We start from the raw sequence: 12,083 nt of genomic DNA on the forward strand, positions 1-12,083 counted from the left end.
TTCCAAGAACAGCAGAGGGCAGAGTGTGGAGGTCAGCTCCACAAATGATGCAAAGAGACACTAATGCAGTGGTGCATTACAAATGACAAGTTTGAATCAATAATTCATTCAAACATCTGATCGCTGCAGAATTACAGGTTGCATTTTCGACTTGCCATAGTCTGAATGTTATTAGCTTTGGTCAGTGAAAAGCAAGGACAGATGACAAACAGAAGGATGCATTCACTTATTTTATTCATAAGATGGGTGTTTAACATCTTATGCACAGCAGATACAAGGACAAACATTTTCTAAACCACAAACTAAATTCTTTCAGTCTAATCCTGCTACCCATTTCAAAATCCCTACCCTCCCACCAAAAAAAGCAACCCTATACATTTGTAGTCCAGTTTCACATTCTGAAAGATTGCTGTAAAACAATCTCTTTTTAGCAGAATGGCTAGAATTCCAACGTCCCCTTTAAACAAATTGCACTTTTTCTTTAAAACTACTTTAACAGGATACAGGATCGAAAATTAACACCAAACACAAGAGACGACTAAACATCCAACTTATATAGGTTCATTATTTAGTTGCACAAAAATGCATAAATATACATTACGCAAAAAGTACAACATTTGCACTCCTTTGCTCAAATAATGACATACACTGATAAAGAGGCCTGGGATTGTTCAAACGAAGGGATGCATTCACAGGGTCCATGCAAGATAAGCCATTTACACAACAGCCAAACTTGCACAGAGGTTAAAGACAAAGGAGCTACAGGAAGAAACAAAACATTTTGCTGTCTAGGCCAAATGGCAACACAAACACTAAGAAAATTAGGATACACAGAAATCTGCGCTCTATATTCATGCCAAAAAGACTAACATGCAATGACTTAACGCCTCTAAACCTCCTAGGAGCAGCGGCAACCCATGGAAATATTAAACAGTGACTTCAGTTTTCCTCAGCAGGCAGGATCCATGGGGTTTGTATGAATTCAGTTTTAATCTGAAGTGCTAATGGTACCGCAGTAGTTGCCAAGGTTAAGTTCAGATTGTCGACAGCAAGATTGTTTTAACTCCAACTCCCCCCAGAGACAACTGGAAGGAGATAAATACTGTTTATAACAATGCACATCTGTCCATTAAATAAACTTGTTTAAGTTAACAAGGGCATGGCAAACCTCACTTCAGGTGGATAAAGGTGTGGTTCCCAGAGGCCTGAAAAGAACACCAGGAAAAGACAGGTTAGTATTAAAGACGTAAAATCCTCAGCTAAAAGCTGACACTGTAACAATGCATCAGGAAAAAATTACTGACAATATCAAGATGGAAGCCAGTTTAAGAACCTAGAGACTGAGATCAGGATGTTGCAGTTTTAAATAGTTTGGTAGGTTAGATTTTTGATGCATGAGAACATTTACAGCAGAAACTACATTTAGCTAGTCTTCACCTTCTGCATAGGACTTAATAGGATGAATAAATCTGGAAGTGGTATAGAGCTTATATATCATACCGGATTGTAAGGATAACCTGGATGGGTTCATAATTCTTCATTTTTCTCTTAGTTTATACAAGTCAAACTCATTTGTACGACAGTATTAGGGCAAGGCTACAGATTTTTTGCCATTTCAAGAATAAAGTCATAACATTACGAGAATAAAGTCGTAACACTACGAAAAGTCAAAATTATAATAAAGTTGTATTTTATGACAACTCTTACAAGAAGCATCGCTTTCCCTAAAAATCAGGAATTTTGCACATCATGTGAAGTTATACTTTGGCTTCGGTTTCAGAAATAAGGACATCTTTTAGCAACATCAGCATCAAATTGGACAGGATGTGGACTGTTGATGTTCAGGGGTGCTGGTTGGATCTACCGTAAAAGGTTTATTTCTGTAATGGGTTGTGGTATGATGACTTCTTGTAATATTCCAACTTTATTCTCAAAATAAAAATAAAATCTGTAGCCTGGCCCTAATATTCCGTAGTACATTTGAGCATTTATTTATTCATTTATTTTCTTTTATTAAAGGCACCTTCCCTGTTAGACCCATTGGCACTGACACGATGATAGGTCTATGCATGAAGGAGTTTATTACGATTATTGGTGTGAAAAAAAACAAAAAAACTACACTTGTCTGGTTACACATCTTTGAACCAGGAACATGAGAGGGCAGATTTTAACTGCTGGTGTTGCATTTGTTGGTGGACACAAAACACCTTTTGTCAAAATGATGAGTTCTCTCCATCCTCTAAAACTCAAACTGCTGTGCTGCCATTTCATTTTGCTGTTTGCACCTTGCAATATGTATGAGTGTAACAGCGCCCCCACTGGGGCTGGCATGTATTCTACAGTGGTTACAGATTTCTCAAGTAGGTGAAAATTTTTTCCTCAACCATTACATTTTTTTTTCCTTGTTATAAACATCCTGCTAATTCAACTGGGAAGAAAGTCTTTGAAAGATATAAATCCACTTTACCATTTTCTAGAAATGGAGAAAAGGCCTGTCATGAGTGGGTTATGCTCCGATTAGGAACTTTAAAACTGATTTCTATATTCCATTTAGTTTCAAAGAGACCGATACCAGCTACTTTAACCCTTTTGATTTTTCCTAAAAACCTGCAACAAATAGTTTAAAATTGATTTAAACTGATTTATACACATCCCAACTTGCACCACAGTGTTTCTTACGTGCCTGCTGGAAATGTTCTAATAGTTTAAAAACTGCTCCAACAACATCTGGTATGTTTCTAAAGAGGTCCAATGATAACACAGGTATTTTAAAACTAGGGGTTGCTATAATCCGCTTATATTCTGGAACAGTTCCCCCCTGCTGCTGTAAATACTCTTTTGCACCAAGTCAAAACCAACTGCAACAATATTTTCCAGGACAAGTAAGGCATGTTTGGTAAACTAGACCATTCCATATAGGTGCATTACTAATTAAAATACGGAAAAATATATCAGTTTTAAATATTTGAGTCAACTCGATTATGGCTTGCAAGCCAATGAGAGCACAAAATTTAGTTTCTCAGAAAACTAAAGTTAGGTTTTTGTACTGACATGCCAAGACTACATAAATGGCCTACACCACCATGCAAAACTTTTGAAAATCATAGGAAACCTCCAAAAAGGCTGCTGTATGCAATTATTTCTAACGAACAGCCATCAGGGGTAGCTGCAGCTTTAAGAAAACTTGACTGCAGTTCAGAGATCTAAAATACCTTTTATTTGAAGAAGTTTCACATTTCATCTTTGTCATTGACAGGACAACTGAATGCAAATTGCTTGGTGTCCAGTGTGAAGCTTCCTGGTTGACTCTGGGAGCCACTTTATTACTTTTAAAGTTAAAGCCATCTACTTTGAATGGAATTGTTCATTTTAAAATTTTCCATTTGCTGCAGGATACTCATGCAACGGTCCACTCTGCCTAAAATCAGTGTGCTTCAATCCACTATTGCTGTTCAACTAGCTAGCTGGCCCAAAACCCATGGAGAATATAGTGCATTCAAATAGCAGCACAACACAAGACCACCCTTTCTGCTCTTCAACTCCTCATGGGAACTAGAAAGTTTGTGCTTGTTCCCAACACAGCTCTGTTTACCGTCTGTCCATGTCGCTTGGCGATAAAAACTTAGCAAAAGATAATATTTGCACTACACTGTCAAATTCAATATCAGCAAACTTTAAAATCCACTGGATACATAAACAGTAAAGAGGATCAACAAGAAGAATCTAGCAACGAACAAGGATGTACAATGGTGTTAGGGAGCACAAAGATTGGCATGTGAGACAACCAAATGATCTGATCCTCCCCAGGAACTCTAAGCCAAAGGATCATCCACTGCACCCTGCTTCCTATTACGGTCCTCTAGCATTAGTGTCTCACATCTTTAAGATGACTCTCTGCTTCAGGCCTGGGCCCAAAAATCAGGTCATTAGCAGAACTGATGAACTTGACGGCATACAGAGAAGGTAACTCTGCGATTAGATCCACGTGTGTGAGCAGAGACATCCAAAACGTGCAGGACACCAGACCTCCAGGACTGCAATTTAATATGTCCGGACTATACCTTTAACATCTTCATTTCACACTATATCCCAATTCAAAATACCAGCACAGGAAAAACAGAGTGCAAGTGCTGTACACCAAATCCACATCTAGTTAAGATCTTTAAGAGTTTTTATTAATCGTAAACATTAAAGATGACTGGTTTGTGGTTTGATTCATTGTAAGCCATAATCAAGATGAACAAATTGAAATATTACACACATACATTGTGAATCCAGTTTGTGAAATAAGTCACCTTTTCATTGATAATTGAGTTATTCTAAAGCACCAGTCAATTGCTGGAATCTGCATCCTGCCCTTTAAGGTCTTTTTTCCCCTTATTCTTAACAGATTTTTGGGTCAGGTTGTACAAAATGTTTGGTTTTCTAACTAAAAATCTTATTAACAGTCAGGCCCCCTCAATGCCAAAAAGTATTTTTCTTTTCACTTCAAACAAGGTTACCAATTTTTTTGCATTGAATACTGATTTACAAGTGAGGAAGAGCATTACTCACTAAATATTTAACAAAACTGCCGGGACTTCCATCCAGGCTGGGAAGTCTCAGAAGGGGTAGGGTACCAGCGCATCTAAAGAAACACAAACAAAGTCATGTACACCACACCAAAACCAAAATTTAGTTCCAACTGTTGCAGAACCATTTGAAATCTGGCTTTGGAGAGGTAATATTTAGGGGACTGTCCCTTTAAGCCCAGCTCACTAAGGCCATGGGAATGTGGGGCACGTAGCTGCTTAACAAGGACAATGGTCCAAGTAATTAACAAGAAGCTAACGTGGAGAACTGAACCGCTATGTCCAGGCATTTTCACAGTGCTAGCATATTTAGGTTTGTATAAACCTCATCAGTAGGATGTGTCCAGAGCTCGTTTCCTTTCATGCTACAATTGCACAACCAAGCAGATTTAATATACGGTTAGGAGACCTTTAGGGACTTCTACCTTTGCTGCCTAACGGCACTACAGGCGTCAGTAGAGGAACATTTGCAGAGCCCAGGGCCCTTAAAGGATCTTTCATCAGAACGTAATTAAAAGTGCTCCCTCTCCCCTCCTCCATTATGGCAGCTACACAGCCATGCTATGCTCCAACCACAAGGTGGACAGTTAGTTGGCACCTCAAGTGAAGATCAACAGGTCTGACAATTTCTCCAAGTAAATACCTGACATTCTTCTGCTTTTGGAGTCAGACTTTGACTCCCTACTCTGAAGCAGCACTACCCTGGAGGAAGTTAGCTGGCAGTGAACTTTAAATGACCCAATGTTAGAAATATTTTCCATTGCTATTGTTGCTACAGGTCCTGCCCAATACTTTATTTGTAGCTGTAGCATGAGCACAGCCGTCAGGATGACGCAAATGCTGTGTGGCTTTATCTGAACATGCAATGATCCTTTTTTGCTGCAAGAATGAGGCTTAGATCTTGAGAAGTGCCACTAGAGTGCTTAAAATGTAGAACTGTGCCTTCAAGTAAAATACTTGTCTTTTGTATTCCAAGAATACCTTCAGCTTACAGATTACATTTTCATTCCACAACCAATAATAAAAAAAAGGGATGAACCATGTGCCATTAAAGGAAGAAAGTTGTATCCATTTCCAATAGGTTAAAAAAATAAAATATTCAAGTGACAATCGGTATCAGGTGAGAAACCCCTTTGCAAAGGCCTATAAAGGCATTTATTGCTGCAAAAACTCAAAACGCCACTTAATTTGCCATCTAGCAAATCACAGGGCAGTAACTCAATGCATTATAACAATCGTCTCCTACACAACTGAAACAAGTGGCTAAACTACTTCACTAACAACAGTCAGGCTCAGCCAATGAGCTCACATTAGAGTGAAGGATGTTGAAACAGATGCATCTAAAAGTCCAGGATAGCAGCCCTTAAAGACTGGAGTATGAGACCGGCACGCTGTTATGAAGACGACTTGCAGAAAGTGTTGATCTGAACCTGTCAAAGTGCTTATCTAGTAGGCGTTTCCACAAAACAACCCAGGTTAACAGAATGGTCTGACAGTTGTGGCTGTAAATGTCTTGATGTTAGAATAGACTGGTTCAGAATAACCAACTGAAATTTTTATTTTTTATTTTTTTAAAACGTACTTCAAAGCCCAGTTTCCACAACCCTTTTGAAACCGTGCCGTGTGAATGGTACGCACAACTGAACCGGACCGTGCCAGACACAACCGACCTGCGCTAACATGGTACTAGTTCAGTTCTGGCACCGTTCTTAGATAAAGAGCGCATGAGCAGACCGCATCATCTCCATAATCATGAATTTTCAGACATTCATAAAAATACTGGCGTCCCTATGGTGCCACATGATTTCCAGTGATTATTCTGCCAAGCAGTGTGATGAACCTCGACGTCTGTCGTTTCCTGCATCTGTAAGCCCTGATTAGACTATCGTTTGTCGTATCCACTTCCCAACAGTAAATCCAAAGGCTGCCTTCTTCACCCGACTCTCCTCAAACAACGAAATATCACAACATCATAACTTCCTGAATGTTACAGGCACCACCAAGTTGATATGCTTGTTTACCTCTAGAGAGCAGTAGTACCGTAGATCGTCACTAGGAGGCGAGGAGCCGCGCTAGCACGGTGTGTAAATGGTCGTAAGGAACAGAGCCGGGCACGGTTAACTGATCCAAGCTCAGCACGGATAGGTTTTTAGAGGGTAGTGTAAATGGGGTATAAGACAACACCTTAAAGTAGAAGAGAACCAGCAGAAAACCACACTGGGTCTCCATGTTTGCCAAGAACAGGAAACTGGACAGTCAATATAAGCTGTGATATTTAGATTTAAGGGTCCAAATTAGCACTGACTGAACATGGTTTGTACCATTGCTGTCGATGGCCATATCCTTTAGTCCAGTGTAGCCATCTTCTGACTGCGACTTCCAGTAGCGCAAGATAAATTATGTTAAATTAATAGACACCAGGCTCCACATTTAAGCCTGCAATCTATTGAGCACCTTTGGGATGCGATATTGGCCGCAAATCTAGAGAAAATGTTTGCCGTCATGTCAATATAGACCAAAACCTTAGAGTGTTAAAAAACCATCAAGTCTAAACCATGAAGAATTAATAGAGGCATGTCCAGTTACTATCATTTAGTCTTTGAACTTCCATTCATATTTTGACTAGGTTTAACCCCAGCACAGCAGATATCTGGGTAAAGGAAAAAAAAAACAAAAAAAAAAACATTTTATCATCAATTTGATTTCAGCTTCCCTTTTAATTTATACATCAGATACAAAACTCCATAGTGTCCAGAGTATTAAAGCTTTAGGAAGAGAAACACACCGGTTGCTCCCTCACCTGGGCGTGGAGGGCTGCAGCGGCAGCAGCAGCCGCCGGGTAGGTGAAGGCCGCGTGGGGGAGGCCTGGGGTCAGCTCTGTGGTGTACAGGGGGTACGGAGTCCAGGCATCTGGTGATGCTGGGATCAATGCCGCCCCTGTCAGATCATCTGAGGATGTAAAGAATGGCAATAGAAAAACTGACTGCACTGCTACAGCTGCTCAAATAGATGCACACTCGCATATTTCTAATAGAGGCCGATTACCAAACATGATAAAAATATGACAGAAAGTCTGATGACTTTGTTACAGATCCACCACAGGTGGATATCACTGTCAATTTATATAGCTGAAAATATAATTTCAAGATAGTCATTCCACATCATTTAAATAAAAACAGAAGCAAATGGCTTTTTTTTAAAAATGCATCAAGAAAATGAAGGAAATGTAGAAGATTTACTGTAATTTAAAATTGTGCAGCTTTAAAGCCAGCTTTAGTTTTTCCCCACAACAGTAAATTTATCTGAAAGAAACCCTGACATTAACTGTAGCACTTGTCAACCACCACCAGTCTCAACCTAATGAATCAAGCAGATGTTTAGGCAAACAGAGCAGAAATGTCACTGCAGACCAAAACCTGCAAGTGGAATTTCCCCAGCTGTACAGAAGCAAAGCAACTGAATAAAGAATAGCAATGACACATGCAAGTGAAGGTGAGTTAGTCCTTTAATTTGTTAGAAACTGCTGATTCCCCTCCCAAACCAAGTAATCCCAAAACATCTTCAGATCTTAAAGAGGGCAACCAGGGCCACTGAGCACTGACACTGCCAAGGTGAGTGTGGATGAGAGCCTAGAGTAGTGCAGCTGTAGAACTTACATGGGTCCCGTGCAATGAAGTGTGCTCCTAGAGCAGGGTGGATATTTGTGGGGTTCGGTGTGGCCATCAGCTTACTCTTTGCCATCTTCGTGTTGGCTTTAGCAAACTCTAAGCGCAGGGTCTGGGGGCTTTCGGGATCAAAACGGATACCCTGGGAGGAGAGACGGAGGAGGGGGAGGAGGACATGGTTGTAAGGGAGGCGAGCTGAGTTCATTGGGGGGGGGAGGGTTAAAGTTTAGCAGTCTCACCTGGCCCCCCCTTCCCTAAAACTGTGTTTCAATAGTCAGGGTGCATCTTTCAAAGATCTGAAGGATACACTTCTGATATTTCCACACGCTCCCATCTTGTTTTCCTTGTGAGCCACAAGGAGAAGGAGATGAGGGGAAAAGGAGGCCAACAGCGAGATATTGTCATTTATTTTTGGTGGTTTAACCCTGCTTTTGTGTTTTGTGCCCTAAGCATTGTGCCCACATGCAGGTGAGTAGTATTTTGGTGTATGTGTTTTGTGTGTGTGTTTGACTGCTAGTGTGTCTAAGAGGTGATGCTCCTAAGGAATGCTAAGCTATGAGAGAGAAGTGTTAGATACTGCCAACGTGGGCTATGGGGTGACAAAAATAAGAGGTTACACTACTAATGATGTGTCCAAATAACTACACATGTGGCTATAGGACAGGTATTACAGTAAAGCAGTGGTATGCAAAACTGAGGAGAGCTATTAGACTAAGAAGAATGTGTATCAAGGTCAAAGTAAACTACCGTAAGGCTACGGGATTCTGGCCTCTTTCCAAAAATGGCCCTGCCATTGAGTTGTAAGAGACAAAACGGGTCGGCTTTGAGAAATTTCAGAGGGAGAGATGACGTTTCTTACAATGAAGTTCCAATCATTTTGAGGATTAAACAAACAGGTTAGCACAACAGATTTAGAAGATGGGGGAAAAAAAAAAAAAAAAAATAGGGGAGAAATTTTCTAAACTCTTCAAGAAATTGACTCGGGTGAATTCAAACTTGCCGCTTACATTTAGAGCATTTTTTGCAGCTTCAGCTCCAGAGCGACTGTCGAAAGTTACAAACCCGACAGGCTGCAAGACAAAAGAAATGCGTTGTAAAATGCCAACTCACCTCAAACTTAAATAAATTAAATCCTCAATAAAATAAAAGTTAAGCTGCAAATGACAAATCCATCTGGGTATCAGAAGAGCTTCAGAGCTGGTGGAGAGTACCTCACCTGTTTTGATGTTAACTTAATCAGTGACCCTTCATAACCCTGTGGGGAAAAAGATAGCCAATTATCCACCCTGAAGTCACATGGAGGAGGTCAGGCATAAAACATCTCACTATATGAAGCCAAATCTGCCTTAAGGCACCATCAAGTCAATCAATCATAGAACTTCCTTTTGCATTTGTAACAATAGAGCAACAAAAATACAAAAAAGATCATTCGATTAACTGGGGGAAAAAAAATATTGGTATTCAAAACCTTAATATCAACATAGAATAGGTTTAACATTCAAAACAGCATTAAGGATGGTTATAATAGGACAAACTCAATATAAAAGCATTTTTCTATAACCATAGGAAGGTGGTTTGCTTCCAAATAAGACCCATAAGCATAGAAAATGTAATTTACCCATGGAGGTGTATGGCAAAAAAAGAAAAAAAAAATATGCAACAGCTTCAATAAATCAGGAGGAAATCACCCTTGTCTTCAAAATCAATTTCTTTTCCCTGCAAGATCTGCTTGAAGCAGCTCCCAAACACGGAGCTGTGTTTGCCTCATGATGAAATAAAAGCTAAACAATTGCAAAATTAAAAAAAAAAGTTGTAGTTAAAAAAAAAATAGTTTCACAATGTGCAAATGTTTGAGGTGCATGTCCAAATTTCCCTGCTTGTGTGTGAGCTGGGTCAGAGAAAAATCGCTTGGCCAATCGCAAGAGCTACTCATTTACACATTCCACAGGACCATCCATGTGCGAGGGACAACACTTCCAATTTGGTTCGTTAGGACAACGGTGGGAGGAGGGGGGGTGTTTATGGAACTTGGGCCGAGAAAGGAAAAAAAAAAAGCGTAATAGTTTAACAATGATGTGACCTGATTTCCATATATGCAAATGTGTAAACTTCCTTTAATAGAGAAACTTTAAACAGAGAGACCTTCGTTCTGGAGCCTAGCATTAGACGAGTCATTTACTAGATTGAAATGATTAGTGGCTAAAAAAATAAGTGTACCTGCACTTCAGATGAAAGTTCCTAAACACTACAGGAATGCCCCTCTGCACATAATCCCTTCATAACTATTTTCCATGAATTTGCCCCAGAAGCTTGTGAACAGCAGCTTTTTTTTTGTTGAAAAATGGTGACAAATTTGTTCCATTTAAACGCTGCAAGCTTCAGTAAAAACCAATGGACTATCCTAAGAAATATGTGCTGCAACTTGCCTTAAAAGGTCTGAAAAGAAGATAAAGTTCCCGTGGTTTGATGTCAACTGGTAGACCGCTGACAAACAGAGTTCGAACCTGCAAATAAGGAAAAATAATGAAATTGGTCATTTTAAAGCCTTGTTTCAAAAACAGATGCATGCAGTTTTGTGAATAAATGTGAAACCTCAATTTTACTTGAAATATAAAACAAAAGACCTTGGAACAACATTTATACATTCCTTAAATCTCCTTTATATTTGTTTTAAAAATAAAAGGCTTCAAGTTTATAGTCCACCTCCAGTTAAATATCAGATTCAGTTTGATATTAATACAATTGAGGAAAAAATACTGAACTGTATAATAGTTCAATGGTTTTTCTTCATCTCTTTGCAATTAACTCGTTAACAAACCAAAGGCAGGGCAAAGGCTGTGTGATATGGGGACAGAAAAAAAATGGCCAACAGGAAAATTGTATAAGCAGACTCAAAAGAAAAAATTCATATATACCAAAAAAATATGGTCTTCAATATTTTACTATAGCCAATTAATGTAACTATTGTAGCAGGACATTGTTTCTAGTAGCAAAAAAAGGACAGCAAAAAAAGGGAAAGCATGCATCAGCTGGAATTATAAATGGCAAAAGGATGCATTAATGCAGAGAAATGTTTACATATTTCTTACTCCATCCAAAGGCAGAGAAAGTAAGATCAGATATTAGAAAAGTTTCAATATTCTCCTTCCTGTTAAACAGAAAACCCTAATACCCAAATCCCATCTCTGCATTGGACTAGAAATCACGTTGTCAGGACACATTAGCTTGATTTAATAGAGTTAAAATGTTTCTGCCCTTTTCCCCCCAGTGATAAAATTTGCTCAGGCCGCCTATATGTAAAGTGGAATCTTTGATCCCCTTGAAGGACCCATGGCCCCCCTTGACTGGACAGCAAGCGTCCTTATTCCAGCATGGCCGACAGAATAAAGGCCTATTAGTCCTCAGTCGGCAGGGAGGCCTTCAGCACAATGGAGCAGCAAGAGGAACAGCGTTGGACAACAGTGCACAGCGTGACACAATTTCCTTCCTCCGACCAGTCGCCCCTGCCCTGTCCGTCCAACATTTTTCAGGTGCTGCACGGCGGCGGTTCTCAGCTCCTTTTACATGTCAGTGTATACAGAAGATTAATACCAGATTAACAAGGACACAATGAAGTAGATGTTTTCATTTATTCTACAGTTTATGAATTTAACTGCCTTAAAAGTGCAAACCTAATGATGTAAACTTAGAATTATAATTTAATTCTAATATGGTCAGGGAAAAAAAATGTTAAAGCATTTTTCCAAAATGTTTTCCTCTTCCTCCATTTTAACCACACATTTCATCTTCTAAAGACAATGAGGAAGGATGCATGCAAAGCAAATTAGCAGCAAGGAAAAAAAAAAAA

The 12,083-nt window shown here is 39.5% G+C and overlaps 1 protein-coding gene across 12 annotated transcripts in view; it reads right to left on the reverse strand.

Moving 5' to 3' along the window:
• Positions 1-226: 226 nt before the first annotated feature.
• Positions 227-12,083, reverse strand: part of LOC107086560 (RNA-binding protein with multiple splicing) — a 13,065-nt gene continuing 1,208 nt past the window's right edge. Inside the window, exons 2-9 of one of the 12 annotated variants that reach the window (XM_015377596.1) lie at positions 10,663-10,740; positions 9,453-9,491; positions 9,244-9,306; positions 8,228-8,378; positions 7,357-7,520; positions 4,555-4,627; positions 1,169-1,205; positions 999-1,085 (exon numbers count right to left, since the gene is read on the reverse strand). In XM_015377596.1, the coding sequence (XP_015233082.1) occupies positions 4,562-4,627; positions 7,357-7,520; positions 8,228-8,378; positions 9,244-9,306; positions 9,453-9,491; positions 10,663-10,740 (561 nt within the window). In that variant the 3' untranslated portion in view covers positions 999-1,085; positions 1,169-1,205; positions 4,555-4,561. Of the gene's footprint in view, positions 1,206-4,554; positions 4,628-7,356; positions 7,521-8,227; positions 8,379-9,243; positions 9,307-9,452; positions 9,492-10,662; positions 10,741-12,083 lie in introns of all 12 variants that reach the window. The other 11 variants (XM_015377598.1, XM_015377599.1, XM_015377593.1 and 8 more) reach the window with 11 other exon arrangements.

This window comes from Cyprinodon variegatus, unplaced genomic scaffold, assembly GCF_000732505.1.
Source record: "Cyprinodon variegatus isolate N-32 unplaced genomic scaffold, C_variegatus-1.0 Scaffold156, whole genome shotgun sequence".
NCBI lineage: Eukaryota > Metazoa > Chordata > Actinopteri > Cyprinodontiformes > Cyprinodontidae > Cyprinodon > Cyprinodon variegatus.